This window comes from Equus asinus, chromosome 21, assembly GCF_041296235.1.
Source record: "Equus asinus isolate D_3611 breed Donkey chromosome 21, EquAss-T2T_v2, whole genome shotgun sequence".
Lineage (NCBI taxonomy): Eukaryota > Metazoa > Chordata > Mammalia > Perissodactyla > Equidae > Equus > Equus asinus.
The window spans coordinates 58,098,228-58,120,987 of record NC_091810.1 but is presented as its reverse complement, the minus strand read 5'-3'; the positions used below and the strand labels follow the sequence as shown (position 1 = coordinate 58,120,987).

Genomic DNA, 22,760 nt, shown 5'->3' with positions numbered 1-22,760 from the left:
AAGATAATATTTAGATTTTAGAGATTAAAAAACACCTGTGGGGAGGTGAAGTTGTAACTAAATGGTTAACAGCTGATTTGAAGTCTTAGCTCAAACTCAGGGACATCTGGGGATCTGATGTGGAATTTATCTCATGCAACTCTGCTCTCCGGAATACAGAAGTTAAGATAAACGTACAGTGTTAACTGGTGAGATTCTCCTTGGTTGCTGGAATCTCTCATTGTAAGCCGTGATTGGTGAGCTATGGATACACAGGGAGGGCTGTGGCCCGGCTCCTCCTCCCAGATGAGGCATGTGATAAACATGCTATAAAAGATAGTTAAGAAATGGAGGCGACAGCTTTCTTGCAGTAAAGAAGTCCACGCCCTCTTCAAGCGCATCTCTTGAAGCCTAGCATGTCCAGTGCAGTGGAGAGGCCTAGAAGCTGCCTCTCCATCTTTGCAACTTCTGTTTGGCTGTGTGCTGCTTTGTTAACTTCATATCCTTCATGAAATAAACCAGTAAATACGTGGGAACATATTGTGTCTCACGAGTCTTTTAGTTAACTCCAAATCCGGGACCAACTGGTGCTGAGTCAGTGGGTGCATAACAAGCACATATAAATGAAAACTCTCTTCATCTTTTCCATTGGTTCAAGTTCAAAGAGGAACTTCAAAGGGAAACTAGTACTAGAAAGTGAGATTGGTACTTAAAAGCTAGATGACTTAGGTAAATTGAAGTTCCACACACTGTTGACAGATTAAACCTCCCCAAATAGAATTTTATCACTAACTCCTTGGTCAAAAAAATTCTTCACTGTATAAATTCTAAACACTTGGCCCTGAAATTCACAGACATTTTTAGTGCGGTGCAAATATTTAATCCTAGTAGGATTGACCTGTCTGTGCCCTAAAACGTATTCTTTCATTCAACAAATAATTACCAAGAACATACTTTATGTCAGGCTCTATTCTGAGTGCTGGGAATAGCACTAAATTAAATGCACCTTTGAGAATTTCGGGTCTGGTGTTCGAATGAAAATCTCCAAATCCTCTACATGCTTCAAATATCCAGCCCCTCTTCCATTCTGATTTCCCAGACTTCTCAGGCCCCACTCACCCTGTGCCTTGAAAGCCTTCAAACTCGGCTTGTCAGAGCTACCAGCTGTGCCTGTTCTAGTGCTTTATCAGCTACTGCTCTCAAACCCCAGCTCCTCAATTAGACTGCAAGCACAGAGCAGCGCTGGGGCAGAGCAGCGCTGGGGGCCGCTCCTATCTTGCCCTGTAGTAGTTGGTAAAGCAGAATTCATAGAGAGCAGAGGTCAGCAAACTATAGCCCGTAGGCCAAATCAGGCCCACTGCCTGTTTTTGCTTAGCCCATGAGCTCAGAATGGGTTTTACATTCTTAAATGTTTGGGGGAAAACTCAAAAGAAAAATAAAATTTTGACACATGAAAATCACATGAGATCCAAATTTTAGTGTCTATAAATCAAGGTGTACTGGAACACAGCCATGCACATTTGCTCTATATTGACTGTGGCTGCTTTTGTGACACAGCCACAGAGTTGAGTAGCAGCAGCAGAGACCATGTGGCCTGCAGAGCCTAAAATATTTGCTGTCTGACCTTTTATAGACAAAGTTTGTCAGCTCCTAATACAGAAAATTAATCATAAATACTTGCGAAGTGGAAGTGAGTATGCATGACCTCAACTTCACAGCAGAAAAAATTGGCAAAAGACATAAATACATTTAAAATCGGTCAAGATTAAGTTAAAAGACTGCTAAGTTCACATGATTGCAATGAGTATACACTAAGCACTTATTGTGTGCTCATTAAAAAGTAAATTAAAGTTATTGCCCAAGTTCTTACTACTGAATTTGATTGTCTAATTTTCCTAAGGACTTGAGCCACATGCCAGTGTATTTGGGTTTTTATTGAGTTCTTAGATAGTGTCTGTACATCAAAAAAGTAAAGGAGAACAGCATAGCAGACATTTGAGTTCCTCATGACCATGAATGGATTATGTATTTAGAATTAATCAATTGCTCTCACCAGTGGCCTTGGAATGGGCTTCTGAGGTTTTTTGGATCCTAATTTTTTCATTGCATTATAGTATTTCCTCTGTTCTTCTGTCATAAAAATGTCTTGGCCACCTAAGTATATAGAAAAGATGAGAGCTAACTATCATTAACAGTGTTTTGGAAACAAGCTCTGAATTTTCAGAAACAGTCTCAGTTACATTACATTTCTATCAACAATTCCTAAAATTCTGGTGGGAAGCAAAAGAGGCTGAACTCTACGGGAGGGCTGAAAGGGAAACAGGGTTTAAACTATGGAATAGGGAGAAATGGTACTTTTATCAGTTGTAAAAAGAGAAATCCCTTTTTATAATACAAACAAAGATTATAAATTCTTTGCAAACATCTGCAGAATCTTTACAAAAATTGAACGTATTTCAAGTTGCATAAATCAAACCACAATGCGACAAAAATAGAAATTAGTAACAAAAATTTAAACAAGAAAATCCCACAAAGTGCCAATTAAAATTCTCTTAAATAAATGAATGCATATATCACTACTAAGAAAATTTCATAAAATCTGTCCAGAGCCATTCTTAAAAAAAAAAAAAGGAAAAAAGAAATCTTTAAATCTTTTCACTACTGAGCAAGAAAAAACAGAAAAATGAACTAGTGTTCTCATTTCTGGAAATTTGGGGGGTAAAATACGCAGAAATACTGAATGAAATAGAACAGATTTTAAACGTAAAGCTGAACCTGCACAAAGTAGGGAAATCTCCAAGGTCTGAAAATCAAGAGAGATAAAAAAGACAGAATTGTAAATTAGCCCTGAAGCCATAGTTGGCCTAAGAGCTTTTGCTAATCTCTGTAAAAACTAGAAGCTTGGGCTTTAATAACCACAAAGATGTCATGGGAAAAGGCAGCGAGCTTATGCCAAGGTCCCTGCAAGAATAGGGAACTCTCCAAGGGCTGCCAATGGAAGGGTGAAGAAGACAACAGAATCTGTCTCTTGGCAACAGGAGACAACGAGGAAACTGTCTCAGTGTGCACTATAGGTAAAAACCCAGCCTTTCCTGATAGTTTGTAAATCCAGGCCTGCCTTGATGAGGATGTAGGGTGTGAATTTACACCACCAGTATGGGCCAAAACTATACAGCCCTAAGACAGTCTTTTCAACAAATGATGCTGGGGAAACCGGGTATCCACATGCAAAAGAATGAAGTTGAATCCTTATCTAACATTAATTACAAAAATCAACTCAAAATGGATCAAAGACATAAATGTAAGATCTAAAAACGCTTAGAAGAAAACATAGGACAAATCTTCATGACACTGGATTTGGCAATGATTTCTTTGATATGACACCAAAGGTACAGGTAACAAAAGAAAAAATAGACAAACCAGACTTCATAAAAATTTAAAACTTTTGTGCATCAGAAGACACTATCAATGGAGTAAAATGGCAACCCACAGAATGGGAAAAAAATATTTGCAAATCATATATCTGATAAGGGATTAATATCCAGAATTCATAGAGAACTCCTAAAACTTAACAAAAAAAAAATCAAACAACCAGATTCAAAAATGGGCAAAGGACTTGAACAGACATTTCTCCAAAGATATTCAAATGGCCAATAAATACATGAAAAAAATGCTCAACATCACTAATCACTAGGCAAATGCAAATCAAAACCAAAATGAGATACCACCTCACACCCATTAGGACAGCTACTATCAAAAAAACAGAAAACAAGTGTTGGTGAGGAGTAGAGAGATTAGTACCTTCATACACTGTTGGTGGAAATGTAAAATGGTACAGCATCTGTGGAGAACAGTATAGCAGTTCCTCAAAAAATTAAAAATACCATTACCATATGATCCAGAAATTCCACTTCTGGGTATACACCCAAAAAAATTGAAAGCAGGTCTCAAAGAGATTTTGCACACCTATGTTCATAGCAACTTCATTCGCAATAGCTAAAATGTGGAAGCAACCCAAGTGTCCATTGATGGATGAATGGATGAGTAAAATGTGTTATTCACCCTTAAAAAGGAAGGAAATTTTGAAATATGCCACAACATGGATGAACCTTGAGGACATCATGCTACATGAAATAAGCCAGTCACAAAAAGACACATAGTGCATGATTCCACTTATATGAGGTACTTAGAGTAGTCAAAATCATAGAGACAGAAAGTAGAATGGTGGTTGCCAGGGGCTGGGGTAAGGGGGAATGAGGAGTTATTGCTTAACGGGTCTAGAGTTTCAGTTTTACAAGATAAAAAGAGTTATAGAGATGGGTGGTGGTGTGGTTGCACAACATTACAAATGTATTTCATACCACCACTGTACACTAAAAATGGTTAAGATGGTAAATTTTATGTTAGGTGTATTGTACCACATCAAAAAAAATTAAGAAAAAAGAAAACAGCCCTAGAAGTTAACCAGGTTGTTTCAGGATGCCTGGCAGACACAAGCGTCTTTTGTAATCATATGCATCATGATACTATTAATATTGTTGTTCTGAGACTGTCCTATGTGTGAGTTGTGAGATAAAGAAAATGAGCAATTATGGAAAATTTTAATGCTATCATCTCCTGTGCCTGTGAGAACCAGGTTTATTGGTGTAGAAGAGAGAAGATACAAATGTATCAGAGAAGAGATTGAGTAAAAACCCTGTAGTCTTGAATTTGAATGATCAGTATTCATATTTCCACATATATATTTCATTGTAGTCCTAAATTTCGAAGCTCTGTCCACTGAAAAAGCTTAGAAGCAATGACAACGAGCGTTCCAGATTGTGGTCTTGGAACATCGCCTCCTGCAACAAAACCAGCACTCCTTAGAGAAATGGCTGATTCCAGATCTGGGGCAGGAAGAGAATGACTTAGGCCTGGAACATCTTGTCATTCCAGAGAGCAAGGAAGTCGTCAAATGGGAAGACATAATTTGAATCCTGATTTGAAAAGAAAAAAACTTTAATATCAATCAATCAATCAACTAAAGAATGAATAAATAAATATAAGAAGGGCCAGCCCCATGGGTGAGTGGTTAAACTTGCACTCTCCACTTTGGTGGTCCAGGGTTCCGCTGGTTCGGATCCGGGGCGCAGATCTAGCACTGCTCAGTAAGCCACACTGAGGCAGCATCCCACACAGCAGAGCCAGAAGGACCTACAACTAGAATATACAACTAGGTACTGGGGGGCTTTGGGGAGAAGAATAAAAAAAAGAAGAAGATTGCAACAGATGTTAGCTCAGGTGCCAATCTTTAAAATTAAATAAATAAATAAATAAATAAATATAAGAAAACAAAAGACAAGGAAATCTGAACATTGGCTAGGTTGTAACAAATTTAAAGAATTCACGTTAAACTTTTTAGATGTGACAATGGAATTACGGTATGTTTAAAAAGAGATATGTTCTGAAATATCTGTGGATGAAATGAGATGATGTCTGTGATTTGCTCTCTAAAAATATCTGGTGGCAGGATTGGATAAGGGCATAGATGGCATAAGGATGTTCTTAATTCAATAAATCTTGTGCTGGGTGATAGTTATTTAGGTTCATCTTAGAACACTCTTGTGCACGTTTGAAATTTTCTGTAATAAAAGGTAAAACAAAACAAAACAAAAATGCTAGGGGCTGATCAAAACAGTGATTTCAGAATGTCAGCTTAAATCTAAAAACACAAGTCCTGACATCCAAATTGCAGGTGTTGACTGCAACTAAGCTGCCTGTTACAGGGGTGACTCTACATAGCACACTCCCAAGTTACAGCAGCAACGCAGCTGCATAGGACAGTGAATGGCTCTCCCAACAGACACCAAGGCTAACCTGTATCATAATACATTCAGGATGAATTATAAGAGTTCAACAGAAAAATTAAAAAGAGCCACAAAACAACTAGGAAAACCAAAAGTGAATATTTAGTTATCTGATTTTAGGATTGAGAAATACTGTCAGTTCATAAATGCAAGAACCAAAAAGGACAAGATTGGCTGTTAGACACCAAAAAAATGCTAAATGTCTGTAAGTCAAAATGTCACCACAAAAATAAAAGAAGTAAGACCCAAATTGGACTTATTATATAAAAACATAAGAAAAAGATGACAGTCAATTTTAAAAGGAGATAAGGGCTATAAATAGATAATACTAATGGCCATCAATCAACCTGTGAAAAAGTGTATAACCTCACAAATGATCACATAAATGAATATAAAACAATGAGATAACAATTTTACCCATCAAGCTAGAAAAGATAATAAATTATAAAAATTAAAATGATATAGAGTAAACAGGCATTTTCATATCTTGCAAAAGGAGAGTACTTAGCACAGCATTTTGGCAATAATATCTTTAATGCCTTAAATTCTAGGAACTTCTCCTGAGGAAATAGTCACAGATACACAGAGAGAATTTCAAGAATGTTCATGATTGTTTTAGAAGAGCAAGAAATTTAGAAATGGCCTAATATTGAAAAGAGAGGGGAATGATTAGCATAAATTACAATCTATTCATAATATGGGGTGTAATTCAGCCCTGAAAATTCTTATAACAAAGATGATTTCATGACATGGGCTCACAACTAGTGGGGAGGAGGGGAAGCTAAAAAATGAAAAATATCGTGCAATATCATCTGTGTAAAAAGAATACATAGTTAGAAAGTAACTGGAAGGGATTGTACTAAATGATGAGGCTTAATCTAAAAGTTATCATTTGGTGGTGACAAATAGAAATGGCAAACAATAGGATACACTGGAGTATATGAGGAAGCCATTTGGTGTAAACCTAATTCAGCCTGACTTTGTTTTTGCAAAATGGCCTGACACGGCCATTGAGCATGCATTATATATCTGCTTTAAGCATTTCCTATGTCCCAAAGACAAAAATAAATGGCTTTAAGATAAAGCTGCAACTTCCCCCACATTGGCATTTCCTTAAGGATAGGCATCTTTCCCTAGGCTAGGGACTGATTGCTGCGCTCACCTGTGACCACCCAGCTCAACACAACAGACCTGCCACCCTGCTGTGTCCACAGACCTACTACCTGCTATGTCCATCAATTGCTGTGCCAAGAGATCAGTCTCGTGACTATTGTAAAAGGGACATTTCAGTCATGTGAAACATGCTCTTTGAGGGTATATAACCACTCTGTACACCCCACTTCTTTGGTGCCCTTCCTTCCTCGGGGAAGGAAGGCCCTGGACTATGGTCCTCACATTGTGGCTCAGAATAAACTCACCCCAGTTATCATTTATAGATTGGGTATGGATTATTTGCGTCGACAGTCATCACCTTGGGGGTGATTCAAATTTTCTTTTTATCTTCCTTTATTTCCCACATTTACTACAAAGCTCCTATGGATTATAGAATCAGAAAAATAAACATCTGTTTATTACAGCACATGGGAAAAATATCTCCCTAAAAAACCTTCCTCTTCCCCAACTATTTTCTTTCCAAGTAAATTCAATAAATCTGCTGAGACTTGGGTGTTGAGACCCAGGACACAGGTTTGCTGAAAGACAAGAGTTCATTCTTTTTATCCTGGATAACAAGGTACACTGGACAGGTTACTAGACTACAGCATCATATATGCTAATCCTGGTAGTTGTCTTTCTATTAAGCTTCAACTTCAACAACATCCTTTGTTTAAGAGGGTAGAATGGACAGTGAAAACAATGATTTAATAAAACCCAGCTGTTTTCAGTCCCTTTTCAGCCATATCTTTAAGAATCTTCTCCAGGTGGTCTCCTCTTTGTTCTTATGCAGATGATAAAGGCTACTTTGCATAATAATCTAGACCAGAATTATGTTCCATTCAAGCCCTTTGGAGAAGAGAGGTGAAAATACCAAATCAGGACAACCCCCATACTTATCTTTCTTTGCTGTTGGTTGAAGTTGTCAATAATAACACCAATAAAGAGATTCAGAGTGAAGAATGAACCAAAGATGATAAAAACTACGAAGTAAAGGTACATGTATTTGTTGTGCTCAAACTTTGGCTGTTCCCATTCCTGTGAGGGATTTTTTAAATGAGAGAAGAAAACAATTACTGGGGGAAAATATAAGCCATTTTTACTGTCTTATCAAAAGACCAAAGTGTTTCTCAGCAGCAGCATTAACTACACTGCCTCCTCCAGACAGCCTTGGCCCCTGCAGGGAGCGCTTCTTTCAGTTTCCTAGTACAGCTTGAGTGGTGCCATGCAGTGGGGAGGGGGTGTAGCCAGAGGGTTAGGCTTTTTCTCCTAAGCAATGAAGAATCATCGAAAGGCTGTGAGAGAGAGGAGTATCATGATCATGTGTATCCTTTGAAAAGGTCTCTAGGATGTCTGCATGGACACATAATTGGAGGGAGCCAGACTGAGATGAGGCCACCAGAGAAGGGACATGCTCACCTCAGGCAGAGGTTACTGACTATCAACTCTTGTTGAACAGCTATATCCTCATATAGAGCCCACTGTTGTATTTAGTCTGTGCTTATGTCCTGTCCCTCTTGAATTCCTAGTGCCTACTCTACCTTGTGACATGTAGATTCTCAGTACACACTGAATGAATGAATGAATGAATGAGTGAGTGAATGAATGAATAATCAAGCTTTGGAATGCACACAAATGGACTACAACCAAACTCCCCCAGCTCAAGGTGTGACCCAAAGCATCAGAGATTCCTTTCTGCCAAGTTCTTCACATTGTCCTTGGCTTTATGCAGTTTGGGGATAGGTGGCAGGAGGATTTCTCTTTTCTATCCCCTGATCACATTCAAAGATACAGCTATGAGTGCTGATAGCTCTGTAATCTGTTGAAAGTATTTCTGATATTTGTGATTCAACAACCACCAAATAGACTGCATAATACAGGTAAATATTTGAAAATCCTAGGTTTCTCTTTTGCCTTGAAGAGTACCTGACCTTAGTCCTAGTTGACTTGAGGCATCCACTTGTTTGAATCAAGGATAGGGATTAGCACGGAAACAATACAATGGACAGAAAGAATTAATATTCAGCATCTGACATTTAAAATAAGATTATGCAGTGGGCTGATAGTCTTGCAAAGGGAAGTTCAGACAGAAAGAGGGAAGAACAAAAGCTCACCCCACTTGTACCTAGAGAATTGTCAGAAAAAGAAACAGAGAGACAGAGGACATCAGAGCCATGAGATGTGTGTCCTGATTCTCCCTCTTTGGATTTGGAGAGGGACTTGGAGCCCAGCAAACCGAGGGGAATATGGAGGGCAAAGAGGATGTTCTGGTTCAACTTGTGTATTTTTCTAAGAGGAAACTGCTGCTGGGAAGGCCTAGGATACTGAAGAGTCTGGAGTCATATAATCAGACAGAGAGGTCTCTTGAACCTTTTTCAGTTCTCATGTCATTTGGACATGGGGTTGATAGCCATGGGCCTGCCATAGTGGGCTTCATAGCACGGGATGGGAATAGACTGCAGGGCTATGGACCATGTGGAGGATATGGCAAAGAATCAGTGTTTGAGACCAGGAGGAGTCAAGAGGGGAGAAAGGCCCATGGTGTCACCAGTCACAGCTTCAATATTTGAGACCAACAGGATGTTTTGTGGCTACAAAGACAAGGGCCATTATGCCAGAAGCCAGCACCCACCAGCTAGACTATGCCAGGACCAGTATCAGGACAGACACCCCTCCACGCTCCTCCACCACTTATCATTCACTCAGGGAACATATATAAGCCACACACCTCTTCCATCATACACCTGCATAAGATTTCCTTCCCATCCCCCACCTCCACTTCAAGAGAGATGGATGCCTAAGGTAAACTAGGGTGAAGGTCATGTACTCAAACAGATTTAAAAAATGAGCACGTTAATATTTTAAAACATTTCCTTTGTTATAAATTGCCTCTACTACTATTATAACACTACTCACACCACCTCTACTGCTTCTACCATCTCACACGTATTGAACACCTACTATGTGTTAAGCATTAACTCTGCACTCTCAAACAGAACAGCACACACAGGTGTGATGATAGGGAAAAAATAAACAATGCTAATTCCATTCTTGATTCAACTATTTGCTCATGCTTTGGCTTTGGGCAACACCCTTCCTTTCTATTCCTCAATTTTTCCAACTGGGAAATAGACATGGAACAGATTGCTGAGTATTCTCCCAACTTTGGGAATCCATGATACTTTTTATTTAACTGCAATTTAACAGTTGACAATCATCAGAAACCCCTTTAGCCTCTGGGGAGCCTGGAGCCATAGGAGAGTCTCTCTTGCTCAGACCTGGTCCAATCTTAATGTTTTCCCAGCTAAGGGAAAGTACCCTTTGAAATTTGGCTTCTGCCTGTCCACCTAGTTGGAGAAATGGTAGGAGAGGAAAATCAAGACATCCTGTGGTTCTGTTGTTTCTGGCTCAGCCTCCTACATGAGTGGTTTCTCTTTGGTTACTATGGAGAAAGAGGACTGGACTTCAGAGCACATTAGGATGCACTACTCTTGGGAGGATGAATAGGAACCCTTTTTATCCCTGTTTCATAGTGTTTCTCTCAAGGGAAACAAGGCAAAGAACCCTGGCCACTGGAACTGTGAAGAAGGAGGTTCCATATAGTCATGATATTTGACATGAGCACTATAGAACATTGTAGAACACAAGCTCACCTTTGTGGAATCAACAGCTGCATACATAATTTCCATCCAGCCCTTAAATGTTGCCTGCAACAAAAGCAAAGAAATACGATCACAATTATAGACTTGCTGTCAACAGGCAAATGCAACTCAAAGGCAAGCGAGGTCCAGTGGGCAGATGTATATAAGATGATGTTCCACCCTTCCAGGACAGACTGTCCAACAAAAGAATAGTAGAAATGAATTCAAGGATGGCTATCTTGGTTTTTTTCTTCTTCATTTGTACAAGATAAAAAGTCTAAAAACAAAAGAAATTTCTGCCTTAAAAATTGCTAGAGGGGCCGGTCTGGTGGCGCAGCAGTTAAGTTCACACATTCCGCTTCTAGGCAGCCCAGGGTTCACTGATTCAGGTCCCAGGTGCGGACATGGCACTGCTTGGCACACCATGCTGTGGTAGGCGTCCCACATATAAAGTAGAGGAAGATGGGCACGGATGTTAGCTCAGGGCCAGGCTTCCTCACCAAAAGAGGAGGACTGGCAGTAGTCAGCTCAGGGTTAATCTTCCTCAAAAAAAAAAAAAAAAATTGCCAGAGAAGCTATGGTCCAACTGCTGGAAAGAGCCTTAACCAGACATCAGCTGGTCAAGGCTCTTTTCTGATGCTACATAGCTTGCAGTGTCTGTCCAAGACCTGGCAACTGTCGTTTGACCCAGGACTGACTTCCAACAGGGAACTGTTACTAATGGTGTGGCTTAGCATCTGAGGCTCCACTTCTCTCTGGCTGGAGCTCTGGAGAGCAAGGCTCCACAAAGGACAAGATGAGATACACAGCCCCTTACAGAGGCATCACTTGGATGTTGAGGCTCAGTAGACTAAAAAGTTGGAGATGCTCAGTGGGGAACAATTCCAGAGGGGATTGGCTCCCACATGAGGAATTGGGATTTGATTGTATTATCTCATGGAGGCACTGTATTTTTATTAGCTGAGAAATGATTAATGATTCTTTTAAGTTTTCTCCCCTCAGAGTGAAAAACATAGCAACGGTACTTACCACTTGCAGCAGGGCGAGGTAAGCCATTCCCACATTGTCAAAGTTGACTTTTGGGGTGACCCAGGAGAAATTTTCACTTTTACAGTGGGTTATGTTTGTAATGAAGCTGTAATTTATAGTTGATATTTCTGTTCCATTAACGCATCTTCCAAATTTTCCACAAAAGAAGTTTACTCCCAGGATACAAAATATGAGCCAGAAAATGAGGCAGACAAGCAAAACATTCAGAATGGCAGGTATGGCACCCATGAGAGCATTAACTACCACCTTAAGGAAACAAAACAGAAGGAAAACATAACAGATTTGTGGGACTCACCAAGCTCTTGATCCTCCCAGGATGGGCATGACGTGCAAGGCTGGATCTCTTGGAGCTCCGTCTTTACTCTCCACCCCCTACTCCCCTACCCCTCACCCCACGGCAAGCCCTGCTCTCAGCTCTATACATAATGGGTCTTTCTGTTGTCACCAAGGATCACTTGAGAAGTGTCCTCTAGTGATGGTCTTAGAGACTTATGGGACACAGCCCTAGGTTTGAAGGGAAGCCAGAGCCCATCTCAGTGCTGTCACAGAAGCTCTTTTAGGATGGAGACCATATCTTAGACTTTTCCCCATCTCTCAGATTCTAAGCAGTGAGCTAGATGGAAAGAAGGACAGGAAAAGATTGGCAATGTAAGGGAAGCCCAGCTGAAGAAGAGCCACTGGCCTCTCCACCTTTCCCTGCTAGTTCACCTTCCTCCCATCCACCTGAAGAACGTACCTTCATTCCTTCAAACTGGGACAGCGCTCGCAGGGGCCTCAGTGCTCGGAGAGTCCGGAAGGACTTTGAGACGTTTAAGTCAAGGAGACTGGCCACAGAGACCTGGTGGGAAGAGATGCCACAGGTAGTGCAACTGACTTGATGCTCAGGGAAGCCAGTATGGGGTTGAGAGTCCTCATTCTGAGAGACAGATGCTTCATGCCCACGATGGATTATCCAGACACAGAAAACAGCCAGACCCTCCTGGAAAGGGGACGGCAGGTGGAGAGGCTATTTTTCTCTTTGTCTGGCAAAGTTAGAGCCCATACAGGTGAGAATGATGCATTTATATTATTTGTTTAATGAAAGACAAAGAAAAACTGAGAAATTTTTGTAAATTAAGGAAAACCAAAGACACATGACAATGATATGTCGTGAGGGGTCCTGAATTGGAACATGGATTGGGGGGAGGGGTAGGTGGTGGTGGGTGGGTAGAGAGAATTAGTCATAAAGGACCTTGTTGTGACAATTGACAAAATTTGAAAATGGATGTGGGTTTTAGTATTGGACCATGTTAAATTTCCTAACTTTGATAATTGTACTGTGACTGTGTCAGAAAATATCTTCATTCTTAAGAAATACACCCCAAAATGTTGAGGGGTAAAGGGGCATGGTGCCTGCAACTTAATCTCAAGCAGTTTAGAAAAAAGCAATAGAAAATGACAAAGCAGATGGAGTAAAACGTCAGTAACTGGTTAATCTGGGGAAAGAGTATAAGGAGTCCTTCTCCACATTATTTCTTGCAACTTTTCTCTAAGTTTGAAATGATATCAAAATAAAAAGTTACAAAGAAATAATAAATTTTCCCTCCCTCAAATAGCTCCTTTTTGGGAAATTAAATCCAATTTTCTCTCGGAACATGCTTCTTCCCAATGGGACAGGACTGAGGATTGGAAAGCTCTGCAAATATACTAAATTAAAACTTAACTAATATGCTAAACTTAAGCTGATGACCACCATTTGTAGATTTTCAGCCGTTCTCTCTTATTGATTATGCAGCCTTCAGAGGCTCAGCTTGGAAGGGGAGTTGCTCAGCGAGACAGGAAGTGAATTATGGTACTCCTGACTAAGCTGATGTCGAAGTTCACTGTTATCTAAAAACACCCCCCACTAATCTTGCCAAGCTCATTGCAGTAAAAATTTGCAAATTGAGAGAAATTAAGTGAGTTAATATGACAGAATAGCCAGATTTTAAAATTTGTAATCAATTTTCTTTTAAAATCACCATCAATTCAAAATGTTTTTATTTATAACGGTTTTTAAAATAGGCCTTTTGCTTGTGATAGCATTGTCTGTTGAGAGAGTTATTTAAGCAGCTGTTCCCCCAAGTACTCCTTCTACCTTGTTCCTAGCGAGAGGGAAAAGGATGTCAGAGTTTAGCGGCTCTTCTGACTTTACCAAATGACTGTTATCATGGGTGGGGAAGAAGTGTTCCTAGAGGGACACTGTATATCTTTTCACCTGGAATTTCACCCCGTCTCTGTTCCACCAAACTGCGAGGCTTCGATGAGACACATAGACATAACAACACCCACCTTCTTTCCCACTCTACAGCATTCTTCAGGGTGGGAAATCTGCCAGTTTTATCTTATTTTTTTTTCTATCTAACTTGCATTTATCTGTCTGAACTATATTTTTGAGATACATCATGTTGATATATATGCTTATACTTTGCTCCTTTTAACTGTTGGGAAATATCACAGCATATTCATGAATATTCATATTTTATGACTATGAAATCCATTACCCCTTCGTGAATATGTAGGTTATTTCTATTTCTTTGCTTTTATGAACAACAGCAAACTGGACAGACACGTGCATTTCTCCTGAGTACATACACAAGCATTTTGCCTGGATTTATAACTAGAGGTAGTATTTCTGGATTGTAAATCAGACTCATATGTAATTTTACTTAGTGCAAAACTTCCCCCAAAATGACTGTACCAATTAAATTGTTAGCAGTGATTACAGACTCCACTTTCCTATGTCCTTCTCAATAATAGATATTATCCAATTTTAAAATTTTTGTCAATATGATAAGTAAAAAGAAGTCTTTCATTTTAATATGCACTTCTGTGCTAAGTGGTGATATAACTAACATGTATTTCTTCATACATTTACTTGCAACTCGAGTTCTTCTGTGAATTGCCTGTCATCCTTCTCCCATTGTTACGCTGGGTTGTCTTTTTCTCATTATCCTGTAGGGAGTTTTTATATACTGTGGATAATAATGATCTCTTATGTGTACGGCAAATACTGTCTCTGGGCTTTAGCCTGTCTTTAACTATAATTATGATATTGTTGAATAGAAAAACAAAAGTTTTATATTTTGATATAGTTGAATTCATACATATATTTTTGTGGTTTTGTTTCCATTTTTATACTCCAAAATTATAAAGATCATTTTATACAATCTTGATTAACAAGCAACATAAAAGTGTTACTCACATACATTCTCTCATTTAAGCTGCACAGTAATGTTCCAAATTAACCAGCATCATGTATCACCTACTACGTTACAGACAAGGAAACCTGAAGCTCAGAGGATCAGTAACCTGTTTTAGGTGGAATTGGGATTCATACCTTGTTCTGAATGATGCTAAAGCTAATGATAGTAATAGTGTACCACACTTATTGTGAGCTTTCTCTCGGATTTACAAAGATATATAATCATAAGATTATTTCTTTTTTGTTTTATTCATTTTTGCTGCATTCATTTTGTTATCAATGTTATACTTGTCTCAATAAATACATCTGCAACCTGCCTTTCGTTTTCTTTTCTTTCTAACAATCTGAATAAGGTTGTGTTAACTGCTTGTCTTAGTTCAGGCTGCTATGACAGAATACAATAATGTGGCTGGCTTATAAATAACAGAAATTTATGTCTTATAGTCTGGAGGCTGGAAAGTCCAAGATCAAGGCACCAGCAGAGTCAGTGTCTGGAGAGAGCCTGCTTCCTGGTTCATAGAGGGACCTCTTCTCCCTGTGTCTTTACATGGCAGAAGGGGTGAGGAAGCTCTGTGGGGTCTCTTTTATAAGAGCATTAGTCCCACTCATGACAGCTCTGCCATCAGGACCTAATCACCTCCCAAAGGCCCCACCTCCAAAAACCAACACATTGGGGAGTAGGTTTCAACCTATGAATTTTGGGGGTTCAGACATTCACTATATAGTATTACTCCTTGGAATTTTGGTAAAACTTTGTCCAACCATCTGGGCCTGGTGCCCTTTTTTGGCAGTGTGGTATTGGACTCCTGTTTTGATATTTTAAATAGTTATTGTTATATTATAAATACTTAGGCTTTCCATTTTGTATCTGGTCAAATTTGGGCAATTTATAGTCAACACTCTCATTTTTACTCATGTGAAAACTTATGTCAAAAGAGGGAAGCACTTTTCTTAAGGTTACACAGAAAGAGAACAGACAAGGTAGCTTTAGGACCAGTCTCCTAAGTTTAGGTGAGGAAACCACGGGTCCCTAGAAGGGAGATACCAATAATCTGTCCACTATCATGGATTCCTCACTATAATCTAATAAGATAACGAGTGCAGAGTGATTTGCACTCTGGAAACTGATAGGGTTAACAAACACGTGGATGTTTTTATTCCATTTTTTGACTTCTATTGGAGCGTCTATGGCACTGATGCCTTTCTAAAATGCCTGAACCACATTGCTTATTTGTATCTACCAACAATATTATGGTTCTCTAGCAGGGTGTGCTGACCGCATGGCTTATGTTTATACATTTGTGATATCTATTTCCTTAAATAGCAAGGACAAAGGCTAAATAATTAGTTCATGGTAGAAGATATGGATATTAAAATCAAGGTCTTTGGAGTAAGACTTACTAGGATTGAGTCTCACCTCCACCACTTCAAGCTGGGCAATCTTGAACATGTTTCTTAGCCTCTCTATGACTTAGTTTCTTTCTATGTATATGAGAAAAATAATAGTACCTATCACCTGGATTGACTGTGATAACTGAAAGAGAAAATGTATTTGAAGTATACGGCAGAGTACTTGGCAGAGAAAGCACTCAATAAATGTAATCTACCATTACTATTATCGGCCTTAGCATCACACAGACCAAGGTGTGAATCCCAGTTTCACATGAAACAAGTTGCTGATCATCTGAGCTTCAGGTTTCTTTGTCTGGAACGTGGTGGGTGATATATAACTCTGTTTAACTCGTAACATTGTGCAGACTAAGTGAAAGAACGTATGTGAATAATCCTCTTATGTTGCTTGACAATCAAGATGGAGAGCAGCCAAGTCTGTTGGCTGCTGACCTGCTTACAAGTCTTAAAAAGAAATGGAAAGTTGGAAGGAGGAGAGAAAACGGAGGATACTCAAGTTATTCCAGGTATACATCATACATGAGCAGTGCTTATAGAGAGAAGTGGATGAGTGCCATCACAGAAAGGGTTGGGGTAGTAAGCATATGAAATGCAGTGTAAGAGGAAGGGGACCCCGGAAAGGCAGAACTTTGGATAAATGACAACTACTTACAAGTTCTGTGAAGAAAAATTCTTGGAGAGGCACCCACATGAGGCATACAGGCACAGCAGCTCCTATATGATCCCCTATCCCACCCCATCCTCCATCCCTACCTGCATGGGATACAGAGATGGCAAACTTACAATCACAATGACGAAATCGAGCCAGCACCAGGCACTGGAGAAATACTTCCCAAATCCAAAGGCCACCCATTTCAGACCCATCTCGAGGATAAAAATGTATGTGAAAACACTGTCAGTATAATTAAGTAATGCTTGAATATTGGGTTTGTTAGTAAGGTGAATATCTTCAAATACCTGAAATGATAAAGCATAGCCATAGGCCAGTTTGAATATTTGCACAGAACTCCTTGTTAACTTTACTTTTTATTTTTCTCCCTTATCTGAATAAACTAGTATCTCTCTTGATGATGAAGTTTTACTCAAAAAGCATTAAGGCTGAACTTTTCCAATGGAATCAATTGCTTGAGTAAGTAAAACTGGAAGAAGGAAAATCCTATTTCTAGACCTCTGTCACCACTATAGACTTCTAGGCTCTCATCACTGGCCCCTGGAATTATAAAAACATCTCCCTAATGGCTCACCACATCATTTCCTGGTCTTCCTAATTCTTTCAACTCTTGCCAACAATATCTTGCCAACTTTTCCAGAACCACCTAGAGGCATACACATCGTTTTCATCCTTCTAGTTACCTTAGAGGCTCCGTTCAGTGGCTCTCCATTGCTTATAACATCCAGTCCAAACACCTTAGCCCACACTCCAGATCCCGCCAACCCTGAGTCACATCATCTTCCACCCAACAGCCTTATCCATTTACCCTAGTGTTCCCTACAGATGTGATCATTTTGTATGTGCACCGTGACATGCAAAAGCTTGGGAAGCTCTGGTCTAGAGCTCCCAGTACAAATTACTTTGAATATTAAACATTCATTCAGTGTGATTATGAAAATGAGACATCCTAGCATTCAGAGAGACTCTTTTTCATGCTACATCTAAACATTTCGCTCACCCAAAGTGTGTGTGTAATTCTTCAGGGTCTATATAACTACAGTATAAGTGTCCTTTTGGCCCTTACAGAGTTGCTGAGGATGAAAAAATAGAGAGAAGGAGCCCCGGCACTAAACCTGCCAAGACATTTGGGTAAACACTGAAGGCAAGAAAGAAATCAGCCCCGCTGCCAGGGACTAAGGTAATCCATAGCTTCATGGCCCTGAGGAAGAAGAACGCAAACGAGTAAGACAGTCTCACTTCCAACTCCCAAGTGGGCATCTGACTGGAGAAGGCCCTCCTTCTCCTCATCTGTCCTGCTGGCTCCTCAGTAGCCTTTAGATCTCCATTTAGCTAATATTTTCTACAGGAAAGTGTCCTTCTTCCACCAAGACTGAGTTAGGTGCCCATCCTACATGGCCTCATGTCACCCACTGCTTCTCTGACGGTAGCACTGAGGCCCTGGTCTGTAATTGCCTGGACTCCATCTATCTTCATTACTAGACTCCAAGCTCCTAGAAGTTAGGGTTCTTGTCTGTGTATTTTCCTCTTGTGGAGAGACAAATCTGAATATTTTTGGAAGCTTATTTTCTCTCATTTTGGAAACTTAGCAACAAGCTGGCTCAGCAGGTCTGAGTTTGCTCAATGGAAGAGCAGACTGATATCAGTAACTGAGCTTTGGAGTCTCCCACATTATAACGAGGCCATTTCCTAATCCAGGAAGCCCCCATTATTATATAGCTCCACAGACCGGAGCTTCTCAAACTCTAACGAGCCCCAAATCACCTAGATTCTGTTCAGCAGGTCTGGGGTGGGCCCAAGATTCTGCATTTCTAACAAGTTTCCAGGTGACACCGAGGCTGCTGGTCCATATACCACATACAGTGGCAGGGGACTAAATGTTTTTTGTCTCCATTTCTGTACAAATACGTATAGTGAAACAGGGCCTAGATCCCTCTTCTGGAGCCCTCTGTATTGTGTGTTCAGCCTTGCTCTGCCCAGCCTACACTGGCCTCATCTGAAGGCAGATGAGAACCAGGAAGATTGTGTGCCCTCTGCTACTTCTCTGATTAGAAATTTTCTTGTATGGCACCACGGGGCATGTGTCTGTAGCCTTTTGACAACACCATTGCTTTTCTACTGGCCAGCACAGGGGTTGGTAGACACCAATTACCACTGAGGAATAAATGAAAGAAACCTACCACTTGAATAAGAGTAGACAGCTGGTGAAAATATAATCACCAGAAGATGACAGGGAACCCTAGATCAAGGGTTAGCAATAAAAAGGAAGTTCTGTGGGATAGTTTTAGAGAAATTCGCTTTTTTGTTTGAGGAATAATTTACATTGCAGTAACTAATAATGGAGATATCTGTTGATCATAGGCTCTGGTGGGCCCCAGTATGTGCTCATTTTCTTTCACCTAGAGATTATATGGGTGTAAAACACTAACCGGGAAGATAGTGGTGAAGGAGCAAGCCATTTCCTTGTCCCTTCCATTTACTACTGACTTATTGTGAAATGTTCTGTGACTCCAAATCAATAAAGGAGAACTCAGGAGTCCATTCACTTACATAACAAATAGTAAGAGAATTTAGTTCTCTATTATGGCCATTTTAGGGGGAGATACAAGAGAGAAGGGGAGGGAGGGAGAAAGAGAAACATGTAGGTGACAAAAGAGAAGATACTATCTCCCAAGGGGGGAGGGGGTGGGGTGAAGAGGAGGCAGGAAGGACCAAAAGGTGAGGAGGGAGAGCAGGAAGGAGTTTATGACCACATGGCTACGGAGGCTGATGGAGTCAGAGCTATTTCCAGACCTCACTGGGACACCCACCCCTTAATTTAGAAGGATCTGTCATGCACATAAATCAGCATCTCTTTGTCCCTCCTCTCAAAGGATCACTAGTGGTGGAAAATATCAGGACAACTTATTTTATCCTAATCTGGTCTCTGTAGCCTTCTCCTGATGTTTTACCTTTTAGAAATCGGTACTATGGTCTCCAGGAAAAGAGAGGGTGGGAGCGTTCTAGAGAAGGAAACACATAGGATAGAGAGAAAATGTCTAGAAATCCTCTAGAATGATGAACAGCCCTGGGGTCAAGGGCCAGACTCCAATAGCCTCTTCAAAGTGCTGGTTTTTCAAACATGTAGATACAGAGCTTAGATTGGTGGTTACCAGAGGGGAAAGGGGGCAGGGAGGAGGGTGAAAGGGCTGACTGCGCACACGTGTGGTGATGGATGAGAATTAGTCTCTGGGCGGTGACCATGATGCAATCTACACAGGAATCGAAATATGATGACATACACTTGAAATTTAAAAAAGAGGTAAAGATAAGACATAATTTCTATAAAAAAGTATATTCCCTTCTGGCCCTTTAGGACATTTTCAAAGGCTACTTATCAAAAAAAGAGTCAATAGGATTAAACAAAAGTTTATACCATTAAGCTCCAGTGAGGAAAAGATTCAATTCAGAGGAGCACAAAAATATATGTATAGAGAATAAAATAAATTAAATCTACAACTTAATCTTCAAACAGGACACACTTAGTTAAATTTTCTAAGTATGTGATACGATAGGATTTAAAGTCATTTGGTTTAAATTCATAATTAAAGAAATAAAGATACCACATTTATTAAGTAAGCAAATAAAGTGCTGGTTTTTGCCATGCTTCCCCACAGGTAAATTCTTTGGCTTTGGGATTTCCCAGTTGGAGCATGACTCCAGAAGTTGTTGTGCAAAATCCTATCCTCAAGGGGATCCAGCAGCAGAGATCCCATTTCTGCCTGGTCTCCCCACATTCACAGCCCCATGAAGGCTCAAGTCAGAATGCAGCTCCCCCAGATGCCTTGATCCCCAATGTCCTCACAAGACTGTGATAATTTACCAGTGCCCCGCTGCTCAGCAGAATCACAAAGATAATAAAACTCTCAAACCAGCCGTGTTTCACTATTTGGTAGCAGGTTTTCCGCAGGTTCCACCAAGTGATCCAGGAAGACTTCCTCTTGACCATAGCACAGCATGGGAAGCAGCAACTTAGGACTGCAAGGAATGAGCAGCAGCACTCTCATTAGAGTCTGTAGTAATTGCATTAATAGGCCCAACTCTTCACCCCTCCCTTTATGCCCGCCCTGCCCATCCTGTGCCTTTGCAATTCCTCCCAATAAAGAGGTGGAGTCTTTTTCCAACCCTTTGAATCCGGGCTCAGCCATGTGACTTGATTTGGCCAATGGAGCAGAGTGAGAGTCACAACATGCCAGCTCTCAGCCTGGGCTTTGAGAAGCCTTTCATATTTCCACTTGCTTTCCTGCACCAGCTCCACAAGAAAACCATACTTGGGCCATCCCACTGGTTCCAGGAGGAGGAGGCTAGACATGTGGTGCAGAGCCAAGTTGCCCAGTTAAGCTCAGGCTAGAGTAGCTAGTCATTACCACTCACACGAATAAAGCCAGCCAAGATCAACAGAGATAAGCAACCTAGATGAGCAGAATCATGCAGACACATGTTTATTATTGTATGCCACTGAGGTTTTATGTTTGTTTATCACGCAGCAATTATTTTGGCAAAAGTAAACAATGTTCTAAGGATTGCAAGGAACGAGGTGAGGATGGACATAGGCTTTGTGAACCACCCAAACCATACGTGGAAGAATGTGATCAGTTGTTGAGGTGTTTACACATAGCTGAGCACTTGATCTCAACGCACGCAAGCCTGAAGCATAAACCACATCACCCTTTTCAACTGTCTCCTCCTCCCCTCCTCCAAATTCTGATTACAACATTCCACTCCTTTCCTCACCATCTTCCTAAGCCACAGTGAGGTCTCCTCAGTCTGCCCCTTGCCTTGCTCTATCTTTCAGAACATCAGTAGGTTAATTTCCCTAAAAGGAGGCTTTTTTCCATCTTTCATTACACTCCTCCCTTCTTCTACCCACCTTGCTTCTCCATCTCCACTGTTGACATCCTGTGCACACCTTAAGGACCAGTCCAAATAAAGTCAGGAGAACAGTAATCTATCCCTAGCCTGACTCTGACCCCGTGGGCAGCTTTGGGGTTGTCAAACAACCTGGAATGAGTTTGAAATGAATTCTTGGTGTTCTTTCTGAGACCAGTCTAGTCTCAAACTTACAGTGAAACTTTTAATTTTTAGATTCATTCATTTAAGTTATTTTTTTGTCTATCTATCTATCAACATTCGTTGAGTCCATAATCTTGGCCAGATTCTATTCTCACACTAGAGATACAATATTGATGAAGTCACTGTCTTTGTTTTTAAGAACTTCACGGGAGAGACAGACACAAATAAATTCCCACAATAAACATAGGGAATAATGAAGGCAATTAAAAAGGAACCATTACATTCACTCAAGGAATCGGGAAAGGCTGCATTTATTGATTGCTCATTATGTGCCAGATACTCTTCTAAATGATGTGCATTCACTCATTTAATACCCACAGCAACTCTTTGCAGTAGATACTATTATAATACCCATTTTATAAATGAGGCACAGAGAGATTAAGTAAATTGAACAAGTCACACAGCAAGTAAATAGAGAAGTCAGAATTTGAGCTCAGGCAGTCTGGCTCCAGATTTGAAGCTCCTAACTACAATGCTATCCTGCTTCCAGAGAAAAATCTTGAGGGATGAGTTGAGGGCCTGGCAGGAGCTCCAATCAACCCTCGAACTTATGGTCAAATTCTTTTGGTGTATGACCTCAAGTGCATGATGACAATGGGTATACTGGGGACTATACAAAGTGACAGACATATTTCTACTCTAGTTGTTGGGCTGTGTAAGCTGAGCCCACCAGAATC

General features: G+C 40.3%; 1 protein-coding gene across 1 annotated transcript in view; it reads right to left on the bottom strand.

Annotated features, from left to right (window-relative positions):
• Positions 1-22,760, bottom strand: part of SCN11A (sodium voltage-gated channel alpha subunit 11) — an 84,657-nt gene that overhangs the window by 6,988 nt on the left and 54,909 nt on the right. Inside the window, exons 19-25 of the mRNA XM_014859596.3 lie at positions 20,834-20,988; positions 17,085-17,258; positions 12,405-12,506; positions 11,648-11,914; positions 10,631-10,684; positions 7,874-8,015; positions 2,033-2,133 (exon numbers count right to left, since the gene is read on the bottom strand). Coding sequence (XP_014715082.2) covers positions 2,033-2,133; positions 7,874-8,015; positions 10,631-10,684; positions 11,648-11,914; positions 12,405-12,506; positions 17,085-17,258; positions 20,834-20,988 — 995 coding nt within the window. The remainder of the gene's footprint in view (positions 1-2,032; positions 2,134-7,873; positions 8,016-10,630; positions 10,685-11,647; positions 11,915-12,404; positions 12,507-17,084; positions 17,259-20,833; positions 20,989-22,760) is intronic.